At 31.3% G+C, this 26,440-nt stretch overlaps 5 protein-coding genes across 12 annotated transcripts; 2 read left to right on the forward strand and 3 right to left on the reverse strand.

The window, feature by feature from the left end:
- The first annotated feature begins 1,079 nt into the window (after positions 1-1,079).
- Positions 1,080-2,704, forward strand: LOC11416158 (uncharacterized protein At3g17950). Its single transcript, XM_003619799.4, has 2 exons — positions 1,080-1,472; positions 1,904-2,704. The coding sequence occupies exons 1-2, from the start codon at positions 1,389-1,391 to the stop codon at positions 2,372-2,374; spliced, it is 555 nt and encodes a 184-aa protein (XP_003619847.2). The 5' UTR covers positions 1,080-1,388; the 3' UTR covers positions 2,375-2,704.
- Positions 2,705-4,201: 1,497 nt separating this feature from the next.
- LOC11418245 (pentatricopeptide repeat-containing protein At3g22470, mitochondrial) lies at positions 4,202-9,355 on the reverse strand. 7 transcript variants are annotated; one of them, XR_003013212.2, is made up of 3 exons: positions 9,156-9,353; positions 5,817-8,068; positions 4,202-5,155 (listed from the first exon to the last, which is right to left on the reverse strand). XR_003013212.2 is itself a non-coding variant. In XM_024786119.2 (3 exons), exons 2-3 carry the CDS (start codon positions 7,969-7,971, stop codon positions 6,330-6,332), a joined length of 1,518 nt encoding a protein of 505 aa, XP_024641887.1. In that variant the 5' UTR covers positions 7,972-8,063; positions 9,156-9,355; the 3' UTR covers positions 4,202-6,329. The 7 variants fall into 7 exon arrangements, 4 of the variants coding, with proteins under 4 accessions (XP_024641887.1, XP_024641886.1, XP_039691150.1 ...); XR_003013211.2 differs by having other exon boundaries at positions 4,202-5,368; XR_003013210.2 differs by having other exon boundaries at positions 5,237-8,068.
- Positions 9,356-10,751: 1,396 nt separating this feature from the next.
- On the forward strand, positions 10,752-15,541 carry LOC11417653 (surfeit locus protein 1). The gene is made up of 6 exons (XM_003619801.4): positions 10,752-11,046; positions 11,194-11,279; positions 13,219-13,457; positions 13,857-14,028; positions 14,330-14,613; positions 15,039-15,541. The coding sequence occupies exons 1-6, from the start codon at positions 10,896-10,898 to the stop codon at positions 15,106-15,108; spliced, it is 1,002 nt and encodes a 333-aa protein (XP_003619849.1). The 5' UTR covers positions 10,752-10,895; the 3' UTR covers positions 15,109-15,541.
- Positions 15,542-15,578: 37 nt separating this feature from the next.
- On the reverse strand, positions 15,579-17,866 carry LOC11417654 (non-specific lipid transfer protein GPI-anchored 3). The gene is made up of 2 exons (XM_039827083.1): positions 17,478-17,866; positions 15,579-16,597 (listed from the first exon to the last, which is right to left on the reverse strand). The coding sequence occupies exons 1-2, from the start codon at positions 17,863-17,865 to the stop codon at positions 16,353-16,355; spliced, it is 633 nt and encodes a 210-aa protein (XP_039683017.1). The 5' UTR covers position 17,866; the 3' UTR covers positions 15,579-16,352.
- Positions 17,867-18,876: 1,010 nt separating this feature from the next.
- On the reverse strand, positions 18,877-25,424 carry LOC11427839 (protein TIFY 6B). Of its 2 annotated transcripts, none has more exons than XM_003619803.4 (7): positions 25,157-25,424; positions 22,059-22,255; positions 21,013-21,266; positions 20,536-20,635; positions 19,969-20,401; positions 19,640-19,700; positions 18,877-19,413 (listed from the first exon to the last, which is right to left on the reverse strand). In XM_003619803.4, the coding sequence occupies exons 1-7, from the start codon at positions 25,242-25,244 to the stop codon at positions 19,257-19,259; spliced, it is 1,290 nt and encodes a 429-aa protein (XP_003619851.3). In that variant the 5' UTR covers positions 25,245-25,424; the 3' UTR covers positions 18,877-19,256. The 2 variants fall into 2 exon arrangements, with proteins under 2 accessions (XP_003619851.3, XP_039682667.1); XM_039826733.1 differs by lacking the exon at positions 25,157-25,424 and adding an exon at positions 22,355-22,493.
- Between the last annotated feature and the right edge of the window lie 1,016 nt (positions 25,425-26,440).

Here is a 26,440-nt window from a genome sequence, read left to right on the forward strand (position 1 = left end):
ATTTGTAGAAAGCCATAGAAAAGAATTACGCTTTACTCTTTCAATGATGTTGTGAGGATCGATGACCGCATTTGTAAAGACACGGTTGTTCCTCTCCTTCCAAATTGCCCAAGAAGAAGCTAGCCAAATTATTTTGAAGAAAACAAATGAAGATCTCGACATACCCGCCAAATGAGTGAATTGGAAGAAATGGTCAGTAATTGAACCAGGACAAACAAAATAAATCCCGAGCCAATTATATATCAATGCCCAAACTCTCCCAAAAAAATTACAAACAACGAACAAATGATACCTCCTTCCAAAGGCGGACTCCATAAACTTTCGGATTTAAAGTCTTTTGATTTTTTTTTTTAACATTTACTTGAAGCATGTTATAGTGGTATACTAAAGGATATCAATATGCAAGAATGTATAAATTGATCTCCTTAACCATTCTTAAAGCATACTGTATTATAGTGTTTCATAATTTGACTTAATTGCACGTGGTGTAGTTGTATTCTTCTTGAGTTTATAAGTAGGGGCCTTTTGCAACTAGTCTAACTCTACAAGTGAAATGTCCAAGTTTTTCACCCTTTTATTCACCCAAAATTAATCGGAAAAGGAGGCTAAGTAATTTATCAGAAAAGCTTTAGTAAATTGATAGGTGTTAGATTCATATCTTATTTAATAAAATCTTTGTCCTTGTAAAAAAAAATGTTAGGTGATAGATAGGGCCATTATCTATCATTGTCAATTTTTTGGCTAGATCTATCATTATCATCATTTAGTAAATTAATTCAGTGATGTCTTTTGTACATGGTGTTCTTATCTAGATGATACCCTTATAATATTTGTTGTATACTTAGTGCTAAAAATTGTTGTATATTACTATGATTTATTCTAGTACAGAACTTTATATATAAGCCAATAAGGCTCAAGGCCTTCCCTTGACATTTTTTTTGTTGGTCAAATTTGTTCAAAAGGCTCAATATTTAACTATATTTTATTCAACTAACCAAGTACAAATGGAAAGAAATTAAATTAAAAGATTAAATACAGATTAAAAGATATAAATCAATTACTTGTAAAATAGACTAGTGTGCCTCTAGTGTAGTGTGGTTTGAGTTCTTCCCATCATCTTCCTCCCAAAGTTGAAACATTCATGACACAAGCTGTGTAGCAATAATATAATCATTTCAAAGTTTCAAAGTTCAAACACAGTCCATTCCTTTTTCATAAATCTCCAAACATTTCCTCTCTCATCTATTCTCCCCTCAAACTATGATTAGTTAGTACATATAAAACCACAAACTCAACACATATTCATACTCCCACTAACCCCTTTCCCCTAAAACCTCCAAAATCCACCTCTCTCTCTCTCTCTCTCACCACAAATCCACAACACAACAATGCTAGATCCAGCTAATGATTTGGTTCCACCACCTTCTTCACCCTCCATCTCTTCCATTTCTTCCTCTGATCTTGACACTGAGGTATCAATATTCAATTTCATCAAACTCTATCTCACACACACACAAATTTCTCAATATTGTAGTTTTTTTTTTCAATGAATCAAATTTTGTCATTTAATTAACACCCTACAATTTCAAGAATCTAAATTTTCACTAATTTATTTAGTAGTAGTAGTATTCAATATCATCAAACTTCTCAAAAATTTCCATTTTTTTTAACACCCCAAAATTTCAAGAATCAAAATTTCACTTATTAATTTAATATTCAATATCAACAAACTCTAAATCACACACACACACACAAATTTCTCAAATTTTTTTTTTTTTTTTTCTTCATTTTTTCAAGCAATCAATATGATGATTTTTTGAACACCCCAAAATTTTGAATCTTTTTTAACTAATGAATCTAAAAATCTAATTTTTTTGATTTGGGTATTTTTTGAATTATACAGTCCACAGGATCATTCTTCCATGATAGAAGCACAACATTAGGAACACTAATGGGAGTGAGTTTTCCAGCCATTACATTCAGAGCACCATCACAGCACCGGGACCCACATTCCGGCGCCGGTGGATCCAAGAGAATTGCATCCAAGAAGAAGAGAAGGCCCGCCGCCGTGGCGGCGGAACGGCGGCGAAGGTGGTGGCAGCTGTGTAGGGAAGGTGATGCGAGACCGGCGTCGTTAGGAGATTTTTTGGAGGTGGAACGGCGGTTTGGCGACGGCGCGTTTTACGACACGGCGGTGGAGATGGAGGGTATGGTGGTTGGTCATCAGGAGAGGAATGGTGGGAGAGAGCTTTTTGCTGATGGGAGGGTTCTTCCGCCGGTGGGAGATGTTGGCGGTGGAGAATCGCCGGCGGTGAGTCTTTGTAATAGGTTTCCGGCGTCGCTCACCGGAATATGTAGCGGTGGTGCTGGGTAGGGGTAAAATTGGGATTTTGATTATTTTAAATATGTTCTCTTTTTTTTCTCAGAAAGAAAAATTGAAAATTTTTGTGCCTTTATTTATTTAATTTTAATTTTTGTTAATTAATTTAAGATTCTTTTTGTTTGTGGATTAAGTGCAAAAAAGCATGTTTTGGCTTTTAACTTTTTGTGTTTTCTTTTTCTTTTTCTTCTTTTGATGGAAATGGAACCATCAACCATGTGTATCATGTATATGGTGGTGGTCCACATTATGATCTTATCATATGAAATTTAAAAAATATCAAAATGATTATTGAAATGAGGATGAGTAACAAATTTTGGTTGATTTTTTTTTCTTGACAAAAGGAGATATGTTTCATTTTAGAAAAAAGAAATGAGAATAAGCTCTTGATTATGACCACCCTTTTAAGGGCATTAGCAACAATATTGACTAGTCCTCTTCATGAAAGCTACATTGATAATTTGAATGAAAAACAAAGTCAAGATTGTCTTCTTGCATTTGTTGTACACTATCATCAAGCACAACTTTTGAATCCAATTCAAAAAATGACACCACATTTACTTCTTGCTTTCTCTAAACCTTAAGGTGAACATTCTTGCATAGTTTATGATTTGGATCGGATCTAAAGATGGCGGTCGAAGTTGCTGAGATACTTTGGAGGACGACGGCTACTCAATAAAGTGGGTTGGTGTATCTTTAAGAACTACAACGCTCAAGTCAGTGACGATTTTATGAGAGCCATGAGGTTTAGATGCATGGGGGAAAATGTATTTTTCACAAGGGTGTGGGTCGTCCCTTATATAGATGATGTGCCAAGAGCTTTGAATACCAAAACAATTTTGCAGTTGCGAGAAACCTGACACGAAACATAGACTGTTGTCTGAAGGTTACCAAAGGGTCATGATTCGAACGAGATATGACCGCCTGCAGCATTAGTTACACCGTGGCACATGTTACACCTTTTGCCATACCGATTGGGTCTGCGCCCAGCTCGAAACAGTTTACATATAAAACCATTAACATGAGGAGGAACTTTAAATTTTGAAATCAAGAACTATGGTCTATAACCAACTTGACTGTAAAACTAACGAACTGAAGTTAGCCTCCAAATCAACTTGTCTCATGAATTGTTGGTATAAGAGAAGTATTAACTTGAATAGTGTCTTCATCTCATTCACTAGCATTTTCCCTCATCAACTCTCCATAAACCAATATAGTCTCATCATTTAAAGATTAACTTTTGGAAGAAATGACTGACTTATCTTCTTATCATATTATTTATTTTTTACTTATTGATTAGCATAAAAATTGGTAAAAGTAATTAAAGATATTTTGATAAAAAATAATTAATGTAACAATGAAAATCGTATCAGAATAAGGTGTTGGATATCAGTTTTAGACGTTGAAAAATATTTTCATAGAAAAGGCAATAAGTTTTTTCAAAAGTGTCCTATAAATGCAAAGGTCTCAACTACTAACCTTTTTATGCAGTGATTGGTCTTAATCATATGCTTCAATCAATGAATAAAGAAACGATAATTAGTAGAGGAAAAAAAAAAGTGAAATGCTAATTTGAAAGAGATTTTGACTATTTAGCACAATCAATAATGTCCAGTCTAGTTTGCAAATAAAGAGTTGTTATTGCTTAGAATCCAAGTAACATATTACTCTAAGTTTATAGTACAACGTTTAATTTTGTAGTTAAATCACTTCAAGATTCATTGTGTCAAATTTGTAGTTTAATTGTGCCTAATAAAGAAGAAAAATAGTATCAAATACAATACTAAGTGTCTTGTAGATTTTTTTGGTTACAAATGAGTGTCTTAAAAATAGGATTAACTTTGTTCACTTCATTAGCAATAATAAAATTAGATACAAAGTGGCGTTTCAATAAAAAGGAGGACATTAGCTAAAGATGTAGCCTTCTTTATTAAAATATGAGTTACTTCATTGGCATGTCTCCTAATAAACTCGAGAAAAAAAACGTCTACAATCAGATGTTATAACGCCTAATTCAAAGACATCCTCTGCTGGAGCTTTAGATTTACTAACCACATGCTTATAATCAAGTATGAAATCAACTCCATCCAACCAACCAGCCACAGATCGTGAACCCAATGAATATCAGTTACCAGACGACAATCATCTCCCATCCACAAACCAAATATAGAAGAAATCGTTTGGTCTTTGCAAGCACAAAACTCTCATCTTCATCTCGGATACACATACCCGCACCAATCCGGTTAAGAGAAGAAAATCAAACTTAATTTGAAAATATAACAGTGGTTAGTCATTGACACTAAAACTTTCTGGATCAAAAAAAAGAAAATCAAACTTAATTTGATTGTAATAAGTGGAAATAAAGGGAAGGATAGGTGCTCTGAAAAAATGCAGGCATTACAGTCCATTCCAATATTTTAGAGAATTCCATGAAACTAAAAAAAATACATAAAACTTTCGTCCTCATTGTGTCTTCCACAACCTGTGTTATGAGAAGCTACTCAAAAGTACAGGGACACATCAAATATTTACCAAGCACGCTAAACAAATAATTTCTAAGCAAAATAACTGCCTAGCAATCTAAAAGTATACTACAAAGGCTGCAGTTTCAGAAATTAATCTGTTTATAATACAGATAACAGGAGAAAGAGAAGAGTAGGATTTATGAACCTGCAGCATCATTTGAATCATGTCAACATCTTTCATTGAGTTTTAGTTCTTAACAGTGTTGCGTTTTGCGTAGTGGAATTTGAATAGACCGCTATTTCCCACAATCTGTGATTGACTTAACTTCAGAAAAATCAACTAGAAATTATGACTTAAAGCATTATATTAACTTTTTTTATATAGAACAACCTTTCTTCAGATCCCGCATTCATAACAGCTATCGAAGTAGTATTCAATTAGTGCATTTATATTGAACAACGAAATCCACAGATTGCCAGCATGAGCATGTACACAACAAAAAGGTGCATCCAATATGCAAAACTGTGATATAAAAAATATAGGAGTGAAAAGCAAAGCAAAATATTAAGTTATGAAAACTGTAGAATTGGCAATAGCATTGGTCTTGTTTAGTAGTAAAAAGGATACAGAAATAACATATCATTAGAGAGAACAAGAGAGCAGATTAGAAATAGCAGCACATAGAGACTTAATGCCATTGTCATTGTATTATAAGAGGGATATTTACTTGCAAGCATAAAAAAATTATATATCGGCTACATAAGAAATCCTAGAAACAATTCATAAGCAGCACATCAGGAGCACATTTGCCAAAGTTAATGTATAACAACGATATAAAGACAATAAATCAACCAATGGCAACAACCCAACGCTAAAATAAGCTCAAAGGAAACTTGCAATGCTAAGCATTTAAACATACACATCATAAGTATAAATTTCTGTGTAGCCAAAATATATCAGTAGGTTTTACCATTTGTACAGACTACAGACCACCAACAGCCATTTCTTGATGCAGTTCCTCTCTCTTATCAGTTAGCACCATCGCCTTTTATTTCTAGACAGAAAGCTACTGCTTCTACATGGAACAAACCTTAGGAAAGTCCACTGGTTATGGTGTTATATGTGTTGTCTTTCAGACAAATCAAAAGATCCTGAACAATCTCTTATGCGAAAATATCAATCTTCGACCTCTGTATAAACCATCAATTAAATAAACAGACTTTTACAAAAAGCATCTAACAATGTATACCATCAGTTAGCTCTCATGCATTTGGATTCTCCAACATTTGCATAAGCCTGAGCCTTTAATTAGAAAACCATGAGTGTATACTTGATAGTATCAAGAATCATATGGTTGTGACACATCTTTGAAGAGATTCATGACTTCATTCATCCTTCTCCAAAATTCACTAATCAAGATGCTATGACTATAATCTTAAGAAGTCAATCCCATTTCCAACATTAGATTGAATAATGCAATTGCCTAAGCAACATCTTGTGCTTTGCAAAAAGCATCTAACAAGACATTGTAAGTAGCAACATCAACCGGTGGTCCACCAACATGCATCACTTTGAAAAGCTCCCAAGCATCGGAGATTCTCCCAGATTTACACAACCCATCAAAAAGAGAATTATAAGTTATAGAATCAGGAGCCAAATTTTTGCTTTGCATTACACTCAAGAGATTCATGGCTTCACGAATCCTCTTACTCTTGCAATACCCATTAATCAAGATGTTGTAAGTCAAAACAGTAGGTGTCAAGCCCTTTCCACACATTAGTTTAAATAATTCAATTCCCATGTCAATATCTTGGATTTTGCAAAAAGCATCTATCAAGATATTGTAAGTGATAACATTAGGTGGTGGACCGTCATTGTTGATTGTACTAAAAAGCTCCCATGCATAAGAGATCCTCCCAGATTTGCACAAACCATCAATAAGCGAACTATACAAAACAATATCCAGAACCATATTTTTGCAACGCATTTCATTGAAGAGACTCACAGCTTCATCAATCCTTTTACACTTGCAATACCCAATAATCAAGATGGTATAACTCCAAACATCAGGCAGAATACCCCGTTCAAAAACTGTATCAAATAATTTTCTTGCCTCAAGCACATTACCATGTAAGCAATGTCCACTAATTAAAGTGTTGAACGTAACAATGTCTGGTTGCTGGCCTCTTTTAACCATCAAATTAAACATTCCTTGAGCTTCTATCATCTTTCCTTTTCTACAAAATGCATCAATTAATACATTGAAGGTATAAACATTTGGGTTGATATTTTTATTAACCATTTCACACATCAATTGCTTAACTTCTCCCCATTGACCCGTTCTACAAAAACCACGAATTAGAGAAGTATAAGTTAAAATATCAGGATCTATTCCCATGTCAACAATTTTCAAATATAAATCTCGAGCCTTACATGTAAGCTCGTCTTTACAAAAACTATCAATGATCATGTTGTAGATTACTATGTTAGGCTTAACCACTTGTCCTTCCATCTCTTGTAGCAACTGAAAGGCATCTATTGAACGTCCTATTTTACACAAGCCATTGATCAAGGTCCCGTAACAAACTTCATCCAACAGCATTCCTTGTGCTGCCACATTGTCATGAAAGTCCATTGCTTTCTGAACCTCGCCATTGATACAAAGTCCTTTCATGACCGTCGTCAAGGTTATATTATTGGGTTGATAACCCCGCTTCAAAACTATGCCGAGTACGGAAAAAGCAAAACCCATCTCACCCAAATGGCAGTAACAGTTGATCCAAATACTCAAAGTGAATATGGAAGGAGTAACTCCTTTAAACACCATTTGTTTCAAAAGAGAGATAGCAACAGGACAATGCTTCATCTTCACTACTGACCCTATAATCGTGTTAAATTGTATAACAGAGGGAAGCGGCTGCATATTAATCAAGTGATTGAATAATGTAACAGCATCATCAATGCCATTAAAGGAAGATAATATTTTTGCATTTTGTTTCGGGCAATGGGAAAAGAACCTCAGAAATTTGTGGAAGGCATACCTTAACCTTGTTGTTGTAGCAATACACAACATCACAACCTTCTCCCCTAGCTTGAAGAAGATTGCATTTTTTGGATAATTCCATTCAACACTTCTTCGTGAAACACTCTCTCACACTCTTCTTTTTTCAGAATAATTCTCTTCTTTCATTTCATTGGAAACAATCAAATAAACAATCTGCACTATAACAAGCAAAGTGGAACATCAATCAATAAGAGGAAGTAAACATGTTTAGGTAGATCACAAAGATAATATTGGGAAATTATCTGTCTAAAAGTGAGTTGAAGGTAAAGTGTTTTATGTTGGATACATTCATGTAAATGTGATTTAAACAATAAATTGGTATCTAATTTGAACAATAAAATTGTATCTAAAAAATCAATTATAGAATAAAAAATGATGGGGAAAAATTGATTCTAAACATGTGTTTGGTTGTGCGTTGGAGAGAATTGATTTTAGTTCAAAGTAATTCTAATTAAAAGTGATTTGTGTTTGGATACATTTATGTAAAAGTGAGTTGAATTGTAAATTTGTGTATGAAAATCAATTATAGAATGAAAAACTACAAATCCGCTTCAAGTAGAATCAATTCCGGAGGCAGAATCAATTATACTCGATAGCAACCAAACATGTCAGAATCAATTATACACATCCAGAATCAATTTTGGTTCCTCTAGAAGTGGAACCAAATTTTGGTTTCAAGTTTGGAGGAGGCAAATTTGATTCTAACTTGAAACTAGGATCTGTAGCTTTTGACTCCAAACGTGATTTTCATACTAAAATTCATTGTTCAACTCATTTCTTATGTGAATGTATCAAAACACAAACCACTTTTGACTAAAATCAACTTTACAAAATCAATTCTGCAGAACTAAACACACAAATTCAAACTTAAGTTTGCTCCACTACTAGAGGGGCCAAAATTGATTCTGACATGTTTGGTTGTTTTTGAGTAATAGTAAAATTGATTTTGCCTTCAGAAATCAGAATTGATTCTAATTAAAACTAGGATTTATAGCTTTTGATTCTAGAATTGAATTGTACACACAAATTTATAGTTCAACTCACTTACATAAATGTATCCAAACACAAACAACTTTGCCCTCAACTCATTTTTAGTTGGAATCAAATTTACAGAATCAAACATACAAATAATCAATACTAGAATCAATTCTACTTGAGAGCAACCAAACCTATCAAAATAAATTTTGGCTCCTGAATGTGAAACTGAACATAAATGATATAACTAACTTCATAAGAACATCTCACCGTTGCTGATGGTAGACGGAGGCCAACTCCGGCGGCTTTCCCGACGAGGTTTTATTTTTACGGCCAGTTCAGTTCAGTGCAGAGTTGTTTTTGATACAAAGCACTGAAGCAGTAGCGCATGCATTTTTTGTTCTTTGAAAATTAAAGTTTGTTAGGGTTTTAGTTTTTCGTTAAAACAGAAAAATGTGTTTATATATGTTTTGTTTCTTTTTGAACAAGTTTTTATATTTTTCTTTAAGGAATAACAAATTTTAATATATTTTGTTCAAATTATCCTTAAAAATAAAATAATATTTTGCTCAAATTAAGAATTTTGTGGTTTGTAGAATAAGTGGAAATTTTATTGTAAATCTTAATTCAATTATTATTGTTTAAAATTCGTTTTATCTTTTAATTTTTGTTTATTCATATAGACATAAAGTTCAAAAAAATGATTTTAAAGCATATTTATAATGATAAAATACGGCTTTTCACATAAAATTAAGAAAATCACTAAAGGACGAATTAATTATAAAATTTTTAAAGTGTAAAAAACTCAAGAAAAAAACAACAAAATCCTCGACTTAGAAATTAAATTTTGAATTGGTTTTTTGCAGACATATCTATAAAAAAAATATAAAAGAAATATGCAAAGTTTTGTAGTATTATGAAGAAGTCTTGATTTAGAAGTCTTGATTCTTTTCATAATTTTAATAGGTTATTTGTAACTTGTAAGAACTTTTACCAAAATTTTTTAAAACTTTTAAACAAGTGAAGAATTAATTATGAATTATTTAAAAAATTTATAATGATGGAGAACAAAAATTCAGCAGACAAATCATGATTAACATCTTAATCTAGAACTATTATGTAGAACTAAAATTTAGAGTAAGAGATTATTTTGTGTTTTTGGCTCAACTAAGGAATGCTATAATAGTTAAGTACACGTTTAGATCAAAATGATTATTTACTAATATTTGAATGAAATAATAAGAAATCATTCCATTAAATCATTATTTCCTTACCCTTTTATAGAAAACAAATACTCCCTCCGTCCCTAATTATAAGATCCTTTTGAGAAATTTTTTTATCCCTTTTTATAAGACCCTTTTGTTATTTCCAACTACATTAATTATTTCTTTACATACATACCCCTATTTATTATACATCTTTTTCTTCAATCAACAATAATTAACATGTTGAAAACATAAACTAACCTTCTTTCTTAAAGGATAAAATTGTAAAAACAATAGTGATTACAAACAACTTTAATACAAATATCCACTATCTTAATTCCCGTAATTTTGGCAAAAGGGTCTTATATATAGGGACTGAGGGAGTCATTACATGAGTGTTGTTTGCACTCAATAAGGGTAAGTTTATATTTTGTTTGCTGACGTGGACTCGTTTTATCCAGTCATTGTGTCACGTTGCTAACCACCATCAACATCATTAAGAAAACGAGATTAAGACAAAAACTCAACTGAATATTTGCAATAGTTATTTGAAAGGATTAACAAATTCGAGAACGAAAAACTCAAATTGCATATATATATATATATACATATATGCGGAGACTTTTTATTGAAGGACGTATTTGCAAAGACTTGATACATAATTTAAGCCAAAAAATTAATATTTCTTACCCTTCCGGGAGGTTTACTGAAGCTACTGGTGCTCTCGCACACATCATATTTCACCCCATAAACCCTCTCTTTGCGATTCTTCACCTCTCTCCCTTTTCTCTCACCCATTCTCCCAATGCCACCAACCACCTCCGCCGCCAGAATCCTCGCGGAGCTCCGCCGTATCTCCACCTGCACCGGCATCAGCTCCGATGTCCGTCCATTCAGCTCCGCTGCTGCAGTCTCTGATTCCGACCCAACACTTTCTTCTTCCTCTGATTCAAATGGTAAGCACTCATTCGTGTTAATTTGATGAATTCCTCATGTGGGTCGTTCTTGTTTTTTTCAATGATGTTCCCTCTAATTAAAAGTTATTTTTTTTTTTTAATTTATGTTTATTGATTTTTATTTATATATTTTTTTTTGTGTGAAAGGAAAAGCTTCTAAATGGTGGTTGTATTTACCTGGAGCAATTGCATTTGGTCTTGGGAGTTGGCAAATTGTTAGAAGAGAAGATAAGGTGGGTGGGTGTCTTTTCTCCATTCAATTCATTATAACAATCGTTTTCATTTGTATATACTGGCAGTGTAAAGCTTATTTACACATGTATCCGCTTAAATCATGCTGAGGTAGATATTTATGGAGAAAATTTAGGAAATAACATATAAAAATGACACTGTGATGTGAGTTGATTGGATGCTCGTGTAAAAAGGTTTTGCACCGTCGATGCATTGAATTAATCTCTATTATTTATACTAGAAAAAATTATACTTTCATATAATCGTTGTTCACATCTACGAAGCATTAACACTAACACAATGCTGACACATCGACACCGGTAATAATTTAAGAAAATTAGTAGAATGTTATCACATGTTCGGACACCGGGCATGTCTTCGATAAAAAATGTTGGTGCTACAAAGGTTCACATTGTCGGAATGTATGAAATTTTGTTATGAGAAAGGGGGAAGGAGAGATAGAGAGAAGATACTATTATAAGAAAAAAAGTATACTTTCACATAATTCTTGTTCACATGTATTAGGCACCGAAACCAAACACGATGCTGACAAGTCGACACTGGTGATAATTTAAGAAAATTAATCAATTGAATATTGTCACATGTACTGACACTTGTCAGACAATAGAACACCTTTGATCAAAAATTCGGTGCTATTTAGGTTCACATTGTCAGAATGTATGAAAATTTGAATCATTGATTTTGATTATACGAAAGGGGGAAAGAGAGATAGAAAGAAGGTACTAAGAATTATGTAGTGAAAATTGGATACAGATTTGGTGCATTGTTAGCGGCTCTATTTCGACACAGCGCAGTGTAATTTGGACTGATTGCTATTATTTTGTGATACACGATTTAGTGCAAAGTGATGCAAATTGTGGCTAAAGCAGCGGTTTAGTGTTGTAGAACAAACCACTATTTCATGTGATCCGTGTTTGACAACACTGTCACTTAATATATTTGAACTCTGTTAAAAATCATACATCTCACATTTTGAGTTTGTGTTTTGAATCCATATTGATGAAGTGAGAAACTTCAAATTAAACCCGTCGCTCTTCTTTATTTGATTCACATTCACTGAGATTCTGGCCTTAGTATCGACAATATTTCTGACTCCAGCCAATTCAGATCTAGTGGAAAATATGTGAATGCGGCATCATCTTAATAACTATATTTATATTGTTTTTGGCAATAGAGTTTTGTCATGCAAATCAGAAGAAATTTTTTGTTCTGTGTTTGTGGTGAGGATCAAGTAAATGACTTAGTCTATAAGCTTGGTGTGTGATGATAGTGTTAAAATATGATGTGCTGTGCTATTTTACGGAGTGTGATGATTAATCTTTTGACACATGTGCCTATTCTCCTTCTCTACTGTAGCCGAATATGTTTATTATTTATTTATGACTGTCAAAACTCAAAATCGCGTGACATCGTTCCATTATGTTAGTGATCTAGATAACTTCCATAAGTTTTTGATGCATTAAGGCATTACATATTTCAGCATTATGTTTTCCATCTTTTAAATTTACTACTATTACATTACATCTCTATATGTTGTTCATCTCTCAAGTCTTAACCCATCAAGGAGATTTCTAATCATAGGCTCATGTTGTGGATTATTTGCCTCCTCCATTTCCTTGATATGTAGATGGCTTAAAGATAATCATATTTTAAGAATTTTTTGTGTGCCTTTGGTAAAGAGCTCAATTTAGCGCTTATTAAACAAGTGTTCATGTAGAAGCTAATTAGATAATCAAAGAGTGAACGTGGTTAAACTGAGTTGTAAGATGTTTTCATAATCTATCCCGGGGGAATAATATGTAAATAAATGACTTATGGACATATGATGAACTAGTATCATATGCTTTCTCAAATTTTTTACATAAGTTCTTATAATTTTTATATCTCAATGAGAATTCTTTCCATCTTACAATGTTACAGATTAAAATGTTGGAGTATCGAGGGAAGAGGTTGCAAATGGAACCATTGAAATTCAGTGGTGCGTATCCGTCAAGTGAGGAGTTAGATTCTCTGGAATTTAGAAAGGTTGTCTGCAAGGGAGTTTTTGATGATAAAAAATCAATCTACGTGGGACCACGTTCAAGAAGCATTTCAGGAGTTACTGAAAATGGTTACTATGTTATAACACCTCTTATGCCAGTTCATGATCATCCTGACAGGTAAATCAAAATCATTAAGAGCTTTGTAAATTAAAGTAATGCATCACATCATTAGAAATTTTTAAAATTTACGCTTTACATATGATGAACGTTTTCAACACTTAAACTCTTAAGTTTTTCCTTTTGATTAAGGATTATCCCTTCTTGCGGCTCAATATGTATGTTTCAGTTTCACTAGACTCTCGAATTTAAAAGGCTTCGGATTTATTCTCATCACCCCATAAGCTCTAAATCTTAACTTTTATAACATAATAACATCTGTATCATGTTATGAACAATACTTTTTCTTGATCATCAGTTATCAATTACTTTTGGCAGGCTACACTTCCATGTTTTTGAGTTGGCTGTATTATTTTTTCCGAGTTTCTTCAATTTCATATCGTGTATTGCTTCTTGCAGTGTGAGTTCTCCAATTCTTGTTAACAGAGGATGGGTTCCCCGCAGTTGGAAAGACAAGTTTTTAGAGGCTTCACACGATGAACAGTTTGCAGATCCTCTTCCTTCCCCTTCACAAGCTGACGGAACCAGATCGTGGTGGAGATTTTGGTCTAAAGAGCCTGTCAGCAGCGAGGTTGTCTCTACCTCTAGGCTCTAGTCATTTTCCCATCATATCGTTCCTTGTTTAATGCTTAAATTTGGAGATTCAAACTTATTTTCAATGTTTCAAAAAACCAAACCAGACAGCGAACCGGTGATATCTTTGAGTCATGGTTCAACTATTTCAAACCACAACTAGGACGAAACTGCAGTTGAACCACTCAAATAACCGAACCACAGACAGTGTTGGTTCACAGTTCAGGCGGTTGAACGCGGTTGAACCGTCCGGTTTGATTTTAAAACATTGCTTATTTTAAAACGTTGCTCGTTTACAGGACCAGGTCCCGTCTATAACACCTAATGAAGTGGTCGGGGTAGTTCGTGGAAGTGAGAACCCAAGCATATTTGTTCCTGCAAATGATCCCGGGTCTTCTCAGTGGTTCTATATTGATGTTCCTAGCATTGCCCGATCTTGCGGCCTTCCAGAAAATACTGTCTATGTTGATGATATTAACGAGAATGTTAATCCAAGTAATCCTTACCCTCTTCCTAAGGATGTTAATGCCTTGATTCGAAGTTCAGTGATGCCTCAGGACCACCTAAACTACATATTAACATGGTGAACTTGCTTTTCTTTCTTTGCATGTTGAGCATTGTGCATTTTTTTGTCAAGTTAAAATTTCTTTTGTTGGTACATATCCTTATTCTACTTTGGCTGATGAGATATGTATCAACATCACTTCAGATTGAAGGTGTGTTCCATGTCCAACATGCATCAGTGTTGGACAGACACGACACTGACACATGCTTATACTTATAGTGACATTCTTTAAATCACTCTGCAGAGACTAGAAGCGCCTAGTTTTTGTAAAAGATGGGGACTAAAAATGAATAAAAAAATTTACTGACTAAACATGAAAGGTCATGATTTTTGTAGTGACTACAAACATATCTAATCCTAAAATAAAAGATGTAATGTTCATTGTATTAATAAAAATGGTTGGCGTTCTTTCTAACAAAAAGAATTGTTTGTATTTGGGACAGGTATTCTCTTTCTGCAGCAGTTACATTTATGGCTTTCAAGAGGCTAAGACAGAGTAACAAGAGGAGATAGCAAATTTGTTACTGTTATAGGTTAATTACGCAGACACATTACATTTCAATTTACCATATCATATGTCTATCTCATTGGAGTATTGTCTTCTCAATCTTCCAATCTCAATTGCCAAGGATCATTTTCCAGCAACATGTGCTATTCAAGTGAAGTCTTCTCAGAAAGTTACTTCTCACCACAAAAACACTTGTGGAATGGAAATGAGGTGACATTTATTGAACAAAATAATTTAGAAATTTTGATGCAAGGGGAATGGATATCATATGCTGATATTTATTATCTTTTGGTCAATTTTTTATTAGAAAAAGCTACTACTATTTTGTAAAATTAGTGTTGGATTAGAGGTGTTAGATGGAAGCAATAAGGGCAATAAGTTCTTTATACTACTTTTTTTTCTTTCCTTTCTCTCTTCTATTGTTTCCTGCTTTTCCCAGTTCAAGTTACCTAACAAAATTATTCATAATAGCAGATATGATGTCATGCCACACGAATTTGACAACAATTTAGATGATTAATGCATTTGAAATATGTAGTTAATTATGTTCTGTGTATGGTTAATGAATATAATCAGTTGTTGTAAGTAATTAATCATCAACCAAACGTAATTAACCACGTTTTTGAACGTCTTTAACAACAATTTTCAAGATAAAAATTATATCTATTAGGAATCCAAGTTGTTTTTGCATGTGATTTTTAGATGTTCAACCATACATTATATTCATATTCATGAACCATGATTTATGTTCAAATTTACACACGAAAATTGTGGTTAGTGACATTTAAAATCGTTTTTAACTGTATTTAGCCGATGATTAATGAATTGACGCATTGTTTTATCCATCAACTATCTATTGAACGTAATTAATTGTATTAACCATCTAAATTGTTGTTGAAATTTGTTGGAAAATCTGTGTCAAAATAACACACCTCTAATAATAATGTGTTGTATATTTCATAAGAGGTGCTTTGAAAAAGACTGTACAATCTTAAAATTGAAAAACCATCTTCAAAAAAGAATTAATAGAAACTGGATATAATCCACTAGTTAATGGCAGTGGATCTCTACTACTGCAACATTAAAAATAAAAAATGCATAGTATTGTTGATAGTTCTGAATTCATATTCTTAACTCCTTTTTAAATATGACATCAAAATTTACATAACCAAGCTTCAAGAGAGAAATTTCAGCAGAGAACAAGTTCATACATAAGGAATGTTTTTGACCAGTATCCCAAGTAAGCCTACTATGCAGAAAATAGTAGAGTAGTAAAAAATGCAACAAATGCAGGTACACCAAAATAAGTGATTCCATATGGAGTAATCAGTTTTGCTGAGCTAGTTGATTCTGCAGAAGCTTCTGTAGATGTTGAGCTAGTTGAATCTACAGAAGCGTCGTTAGATTCTTTAGATGCTGAGCTGGTTGATTCTGCAGAACCTTCTTTAGAAGCGCCTTTAGACGATGTTTCTCCATCAACTGAAAGCAATAAATAAAATATTTATCTATTACATCTCGATATTGAGGTTGCATATTATCCAGTGATTTAGATTCTTTGTAGTCTGTAGTCATGGATTCTCGACTATTAGTTGACTATCAGATTGTTCGTATTATGAGATATCTTTTAAAGTCAATTTAGTTAAACCATACGAGTCATCTGGTCTTCACCCAATGACTATGATCCCTTAGCTATGAGACAACATATTTTTCTTTACTAATTGAATCAACCATTGAGAATTCAATAATTTTGTAGTTTGTTTTGTGGTTTTAAGATTGTTGCATGTTCCATGTCTTATTCAACATGATATGAAGGGTGATCATAACTGCATTTTTTAAATGCAATTTTTTCAGTTGATTAGGATATCATGTAGTGGTTTGCATAATTTCATTATTAAGGAGATATATATGACCCACTAGATGGAAGGTTAGATCCAAAAAATTCCTAAACCAATCAAAGGTAAAAAAAATGACAGCCAAAGATTAAAACCACTAGTCTCTCCTTCATTGTCTCTCTAACCAAAACATGCCAACCATTAAAAAAAAAATCTCTCCCAAACACACAAAAACATAAAAAAAAAAAAAAAATTACATAAAAGAAAACATTTTTAAAAAATACGTAACATGTTTGGACAAGTTTTTATTAAGAGTCATCTTGAAATAATCAATTTTTGACTTAAGTAACTTATAAGTAAATCTCAAAAAAATTTAATTAAAAAATAACTTTGATTTAAGTTTAAACAAATGAGCCATCAATGGGAAAAAACAAGGTTTAATTTCATGAGTTTTTATTGTTTTTCCATTTTGCAAAAATATGTTGCACATGTTTGCATATGAAATTAAACCAATCAACACAAATTAATCATAAATTAATTACCTGCATTGGCATTGCACTTGGAGATATCAACCTTTATACCACAAGCTTTTGGAAGCTTCATGATATCATCCTTAGAAACTTCTAAGGAAAGAATCATTGTAGGATTGTTAATAAATTGGCAAAGGCAATCGGATGAATTGGTTACCATCTCCTTTAAAGGGTCACAACATGTTGGAGGAGGATCATTTGGAGCCTTCAAAAATGGTTGACAAGGAAGCAATTGGTGCATGCATTGTGCATTTGCAATTGCATTTTGTCCAAGGCCAGGAAGAATTTGGTCAAGATCGACGCTGCCGCTGCCGCCACCGCCGTCGCATAAACAAGGGTTAAAAAATGAAGATAAATTTATGAGGAGGAATGAGAGGAAGACCTTGGAAGCTGCAGCCATGGTTTTCAATTTCAACAATGAGAGACAAAAAAATTAATGAAACAATTTATGTTAAAACAAAAGGAAAAATTGGTTTTTTTTTTTTTTGTTCTTCCTCTATTCCCCAAGTGTTTATGGTTGAAAGTTTGTTATTTAATTGTTGTATAAAATAGAGGGAGGTTCTATTTTTGAAAGGTAGTTTTTTTAGTTGAAATTGAGCCAGCCATCTTGATCATAGCCATTTATAAATATAAATATATTGTGGTTATTCTGTTTCTTTGCTATATCATTTCACACTTAATTTATCTACAATGCTGGAATTTACAAAATTCAAGTATAAAATTTTACATATATACACACTAACCTTTTAAAACAGAAAATAAATAAATTAAAGAAGATAGTTAGATCTTTTGTGCTGTTTTTTTTGTTAGCCGTTTCTTGTTAAATAACAAGATGCATGAATTTTGGAATTAATACATAAGGGTAAATAGGAAAAACATTTTAACTTTTTCTTTGGTAAATAAAAATTTAGATTATAATGAAACACCTCTCATGCAAGATCAGAAAGAACCAACAAATCACAACGTATGTGAGCAAAAGATCCAACCATTTGTGTCAGCCGCAATTGACACCTTTTTTTTAACTATAAACTTAAATAGCATGTTCATATTGTAAAAGCCAATGAGGTTTCCTAAGGTTTTTTTTTTTTTTTTTTTTTTTTAATATATACAAACTTTGTTAATTAATTCTCTCTATTCAAATGAACTAATTAACGGTTTCTAAATATAGTTTTAGTCTCTGTATATATAAAAAATATCAATATTTTGTTTTAATTTAGAAAAATTTGACTCAAAATATGGATAAAACATGTTTATGCTATCATTATAGACAGTAATTGGAGATATTAAATACATTTAAGTTTTCTTTCAATACTTTTTTTTATAAAGTAATACAAATTTGTTCTTCTTTTACTCAAGGTTTTGTTTTTTGGAACAAATAAAAATTTCTTTTACTCAAGGTTAATTCATATCATTGCAAATAAAATTCAGAATACATTCAAAAACATAACGAAAATCATCTCGAAGAAACATAAAAAATAGACGCTTTTACAAGAGCATAAGCGCTACTATTAGCTTCTCGTCTGGTAAAAACAACTTGAAAATTGTTGTTAATGGCTAAAAGATCCCTACAATCCTAATAAAAGAACCATAATGAATCTAAATATTATTCACTATTGTATTTATAAAGTGAATAATTATACAACATAATGAAATTTTTTCAAAAAAAATATATCATATGACAACATGCTAGATCTTCATAATGAAGTAAAATACTACAAAAAAGTGGCTATGAAAATTCATTGCCAATGATCAAATTAAAGAATTGATCTTACAATTGAAAAAGTATATATATTATCTAATCACTTCCATACATGTTCTTCTTAAAGGCAAATTGGTTGGTGGTTGAGTACTTGAACCAGAGAAATCAATGGAGAAACTAGCATTGTCTGATCCAGTGCTGCATTCAGGTGATATTTTGCTCATATAGTATGGTGATGTGCTCATTGCCCTAAGTAAGTACAAAAAAAATGCATCAGCCTCAATGAGTTTTATTAAATTAAAAAATTATATAAGTTCTTTTGCGTCGGTCTATTTATGCTATGTTTGTTTTCACATTGACGAGTTTCCGCGTCTAGGTGACACATTCAATGAATGAAGTTTATCAATTTTCTATACCTAATATCGAAGGCTCAAAAACATATTGAAGTGATGAAGAAAATTCATTAGAACATTACCTTTCCTTTCGCTTCTCCAAAAACCGAGTTAGCGATGCTTTTCGCGCTTGAGGCAAGCCAACTAGAAACACAACAAAACTTTGCTAATTATTATCGTGCTTTACATAAATTAGAAGAAGTACTAGCTTTTATAAAATACAAAAATGCGAGTGATACACTCTTTTTTGAACACTTTATAATTGAACGAATTATTGTCAACTCGACCTCTCTATTCGTTAACCGCCATGCAATTTCACCATAAATATAACAAATTTTGAAAATAAAATGTTAAAAGAATGTATTGATAGTATTTTTCTAAAAAATAAATAGACCAGATAGGCATAATATACCTGGTTGAATCACATTTGTAGGTGTTAATCCTACAGAAGTAGCAACAATAGGAGATTCCAAATGGTTAGTAGGGGCATTTGAAGGTCCTAAAGATCTTATTATTGTAACTTCATTGTTGCTACTTGAACCTCCCTTAGGATAAGAACTTGCATGAGAGGTCATTGGGAGAGGACTTGGCAATGATGAGAGATGAGATAGGTCATTGTGAGAGGACTTGGCAATTGAATGTCCTAAAGTTCTTATTATTGTAACTTCATTGTTGCTACTTGAACCTCCCCTTGGTTGAGTACTTGCATGAGAGGTCATTGGAATAGGGCTTGGCAATGGTGAAGGATAGGGTTGGCTTATAATGAAATTATCCTTTTTGGAAGGAATAGAGATTTCTTGCTGCATTTTAGTTCCATTTCCAGCTAGTAACATGATTGCCTTGGCCTAGTCATAGAAAATAAAAATCATTAATATACATATAAAAGGGATTCAATGTTGTCGATCGCAGATTGCGGAAAATAACAGTTTGTTCAAATTCCACTACGCTATTAAGATAAGTTTAGGGTGAAAAAAGTTACCTTCTCAGGAGAGATGTCATCATACACGCAAACTGTACCACCATAAAATATGGTCAACTGAGCAGGTGTAGTACCATTGGATTTGGAACAATTCCTACTCCTATAGAAAACAAAAGAAAACAAAAAAATTCTTAGTGTTCCACTCTACATTGCTCCACAATATCATATCATAAAAAAAAAATCTTGATAGTACACTTTTAAACTATCAAACACGGATACAGACAAGGATATCAGACACAAAACGAACACCAATACGCCGACACCGCTAATAATTTGAGAAAGTTACGTAATTCAGTATAATTAAGTGTCCGACACCGGGACACGCCTAATATGAGGAGTGTTCATGCTTTATAGCTTTTAAACAAAATATGTTGTCTGAAAGTACACTTTCGAAAAACATGTGTTTTAAATTGGTCGCAAAAATATTTTCAATGAAATAAAAAAATTATTTATTTCAAATGTTTAAATTTATGATACCTTAAGTCAGTAGAGCCAACTATGGGACCTTTTGATGGAAGAACAGATAAAGGTGTGGCAGAGGATTTTGAACCAAAAGTTTGAGAGTTTGTAACTGAATTAACCATGTTGATTCCAGTTATAACATGATTAGATTGGTTTGAAACTGAAATTGTTCTTGCTTCTTGATTGCAAACTGATTGTGCATCAGAACTTTGTATAGGATAAATTGTAATTCCATGCTTGTTTCCTACTTGCTTTATGGCCAAATTTTCCTGCAAAATATCAAAAGAAGTTAAAAAAATTAGCTAAAGAAGAAATTATAGATACACACTTTCAATGTGTATTAGGTTATGCGGCGGTGAAAATTGATTTTGATTAAAAATGAATTGAATGTAAAGTTGTTTATAATTAGATGCATTCACGTAAAAGTTATTTTTACGAATTTATATGTTGTTTGAATATTTTAAATCAATTATTTTTTTGAGTGTGTAATTACCAAAAAAAGTTTTAGCATATATATATAAATTGAAAAAAGCTAGAAGTAATTCAACTTCAAAGTAAAATAAAAAAGTATATGGTTGGTTCCACTCTTGGAGGAATAAAACTTAATTACAAAGATATAAAATTGATTTTGACCTATTTAATGTTCTCGAGTAGAATTCATTTTAACTTGAATCTATAATTTCTACATTTTGTCTCTACAGTTGATTATTAGACTCGAATATATCATTTAATCCACTTTTACATAAATCTATCGAAACATAAATCATTTTACATTCAACTCACTTTTAATTAAAATCAATTTTTATCACCATCAAATCAAACACAAACCAAATAGTTGTTTCACCTAATAATTAATCTGAAACCAAAATTGTTTCTCAATACAGACACCAAGTCTGTATTGAGAAACTCAAGTCTCACCTTAAAACCTAACGAGCACTCAATGTTCTTCAACAAGGTTAAATTATTTTGATATATGAAACTACCCCTTCATTTTTAAACAAAGGATTCTAAAGTTAAAAAAAAATAAAAAATAAAAATCTTTATTAAGAGAAAAAACCAACCTGTGTCACACCCAAGAATGATTTCTGATTAGAATCAAAAGCATCTTTAGTTGAAATAGTCATATATCCAGATGAAGCTACTGGATCCATAACATTGTTTCTTGACCTATCTTCATGAGTGTTATTCTTGAATGACATGAATTGAGGAAGGTTTGAAACCTTATTTGAAAATGACCACTGCATTCCTGAACTCCTAACTGCATCAAATTTAAGAACATAATTTATGTTAACACCTAAATCAACATTTAAAAAAAAAAAAATATTTGAAATAACAAGTTTGGATCGATTTAAAATACCTTTTTAAACAAAGAAAAAGCACAATGATGATTATATTGACAATGATCTAAGTTACTAAGAAATTTTTGTTCATCAAGCTTTCTAAGATCACAAAGTGTTGTAAACTATACTTCAATATATATAGACACATATGAATATGATATATGTCACACAAACCTATATTTCATCTAACCCATCAAAATAAATAAATAGAAAAACTTTAGCAACAGCTATGAAATAATAAAAAAATTAATCTACCATAAAAATATTTAGAAGATGCTCTTGTAGAACTTTCATCACAAGAATCCAGAGTCCATGTTTTTTAAAAGATTATATTACATATTATATATAATCATATCACATGTGACCTTGTTACTTTGTTATTAGTTTATTTTCATTGTTATCTAGGTAATAACTGGCCAGGTACGGCATATAAATTTAAAATACAATAACAAAAGTAGCAAGAAAAAAAAATTGTAATTCCTTATGAAGCATAGTATTATTTAATCATAGTCCATCATCATATAATATAATTATATAATGTACTAAATGGTACTATTCTTAGTAGCTTGCAATAATTTATGATATGACTTTGTTTTTATTAAATGTTTCCTTTGTATATGAATATTTTATGTGCACCTCTTTGCAACCAGCTTGTCACTAACATAAAAAAAATGTTATTTATTTCTCAAGGCTATGCATGCATCATCAATGCCCATGTTAGACCTTAGATTTAATATTAAACATGGTGATTTGTTTTTTTTGTTTGTTTATATACATTGATAAAGGCACATATTTTTATTCTTTTTAGACTCTCATTCATACATCAGGATCCACGATATTTTATATTAAAAAACATACGATAGTGGTATGTATTTCTTTAAGCATTTAAATATTTATAATTTTGCATCAAAATCAAGAAAATGAAGGACCACGTTATGCAATAAAATATATAAAGAATAAAGAGCACCACCAAACAACCAAGAGCACGTTTTCTAACATAAGTTTTGTAACCAACCATCTAACCAAAAAAATATAGCATTTACAATTTATAATTTATTATTATAAGCAAGAAATGTGTCTCACACTCACATTGACACGTACACCACATTGATCAACACTAACACATAGAAATTAATAATAATTTTATAAAAAAATGGTTTCCTTCTAAAAAAAAACTAAATGAATTTTGTAAAAAAACAAATTTAAATGAAATGTTTTATTTTTAAGAGGCAAAAATGAAACTTATATCAACAACAAAGACTTTGTTCCTTCCGCACAAGAAGTGCTAGAAGAGAACGATCATAATTATACAAGAGTTTAGTCAAAAGACTCAGAGACAAAAAAATCAAACACATGTAGCCTACACCCAAACAAAGCAAAGGACTAGCAAACCAACTATGAATCCCGAACACATAAACAATGTTAGCTGCCTTCATCCACCAATATGAATGACTTTGAATTTGAACCTTTTCGACCAATTGATACATAGAATTAAATGAAATGTTGATGCTATATTTGCTTCTAAATTATTTAAAATAAAATTATACTCTTAATTTTTCTATAAATAATCAGTCTTAAGATTTTACATGAGCTTAACTTTATATTCATTTATTTTATGATCAAATTTAAATAAATAAAATGTAATATTTATGTTTGAGCTAAAGATAGATTAAAAAAAAAAGAAAAAATGACATAAACCTAATCAATGAAAAAGAAATAAAATAATAAATATTTATAATAAAACAGTTTTTATCAATAGGGTAAAGTTATAAAAAGTGTAAAATAAAAATATCAAGTGACCCACATCTATTTTATTTTGACCCTATATCACAACACACTTTTTTTCTTTTTGATGCAATGGGTGGTAATGTATGTAATTCAAACTTATATGCACATGGACTATATATCAACTAGCTCAATAATTGTGGCTTCCCTCTTACAACACAGTTGCAAGTTGCTATTCCCTACCACACATCACACATCAACTTTGAACAATAAATACCACACATCAAACATCAACTTTGAACCATAAGTATCACATGGCCCTAGCCATGTGCTAATATAAGATTTTCCTTGCAAACATAAGTAGCTGTATGATATATACTTTACCTTATTAATTCAATTATGTAGCATAGGAGGCTGCAAATTGCAGCTAAAATGTCTTTTAACTAGACTAGATAACCTTAAACAAGTTCACCCTATGAAACCTTAAAATTTTTGAACTTAATCTTATCCATTAAAGGAAAAAAAAGCAAAAGAACATAAGGCTACAAATTCATTCTTCTCTTCCTTGTTCTTCATTATTATATTATTATCAGGGAAATATGTTAACAAATATTTTAAAACATTGTTTAAACAATTAAAAGTAGTAATTTTAATATAAAAATTTGTGTAATTATTATTTTTACATGTGTTCAACTTATATTTTTAAGATAAAAAATTTTATAATAAAATTGTTAAACAATAATACCCTTAGGACACTTGATAGCATAACCCTTATTATTATCTACAAGTTTAAGCTAAATTTTCTTCATTTTTTCATCTTTGAAACAACAAACAAAAATTCATTCAAAACATAAAACTTAAATCCCCATGCATGATTAAATAATAAATAAAAATATAAAACTTAAATCCCAAATATATATATATATATATATATATATATATATATATATATATATATATAAAAGACAAAAAAAAAAAACAGCTGTTTTAGTTAATTTAATGAAAATGCAAAATTTTCAAGTTTCACATCGCCATAATAATAGGTGTTAGTGCAAAATATTTCATGGAAAATAGAAAAAGATGAAAATTGATACCTTGGTCTTTTGGTTTGTTGGAAGCATCTTCTTTCATGGTAGTCCATGGACTATTTTTGGAACTGAAGCCAAGGAATTCTCTTTCCATTTGTGGTGAAAAAATCAGATAACAACAAATTTATTTTTCTTCAAAGTTGCAGAAAGAATAAAACTTTGACAAGTGCAAAGACCAGGCAGAGAAAAGTGAAGTGTTTGGTTGTGGTGAATGGAGAGAAAACAGAAAGCAAGAGAGTAGAAAAAAGTAGTAACAGAGAGAGAACACAACAGAAATATATATATATATATATATATATATATATATAATAATGAACATAAAAGAATAAAATATGCAAATTGTTTCCTTAAAAAAAAGGTGCAAATTGTTGGATGTATATCAATCTAGTCTATCAAATTATTATATAATAAATTGACAATTTTTTTCTTTAAAAACATGCTTTTAAGTGAATAATAATATGACACCATTAAGTTGGTAATTTTTGTAAGATTTAAAATTAAGTGAATAATAATATGATGCATTTTCCTTCAAAAATTTATAATATGATGGATTTGATAACAAACGCAGGGCTTCTGTATGTTAGTTTAATTAAGTAAATGATTTGTATAAATATTTAGAATTTACTTTTAATCCATACAAATTAAAACCATTTTTTTTTTGTCCATGTAACATTTTTCTTTGGCATTTTGAAGTACTAAAATTATTGAAGAAAATTTTAGAAAGACGAAAAAAATGTTGGTGGAAATTTTACGAAGACTAAAAGTCTTGACAATAATTCTACATGGACTAAAAAATATTAAATTTTATTCTGTAGTGATTAAATTTGAAGTTTTGAATATTTATAAAAATCATTTAGTAATTAACTCAAACAAAAGTTATAGTAGAGTTATTTCTGTAAAGAGGAAACTAAATATTAGGTTGGAAACAATGAAAAGACTCATTGGAAACGTGAAATACATGTGAACCGTTGGATGAAAAGATAATCGATTATGCAGGATGGTTGTTACTGTTGATAGACATAACAGAAAGTGAGTAGACATCTTCAACTTGGTTATTTTTCTGATTGCATGTGTTTTTTATGGTAAAACCAAACATCAAGTATCGTACTTAAATTACAATCTTAAGTAGCTTTTTTAATTTTATTTTTAAACGGCAAAATTTTATAAATAAACATCCTTACACAAGATAAATAGAGACAGACAAGATAAAAATACAACAAACAAAGAGTGTTGCATATAGACTGAACAATCAAAAGAAAACTTGTACATCTCAGACATAAAAACCACCAA

Source organism: Medicago truncatula, chromosome 6 (genome assembly GCF_003473485.1).
Source record: "Medicago truncatula cultivar Jemalong A17 chromosome 6, MtrunA17r5.0-ANR, whole genome shotgun sequence".
NCBI lineage: Eukaryota > Viridiplantae > Streptophyta > Magnoliopsida > Fabales > Fabaceae > Medicago > Medicago truncatula.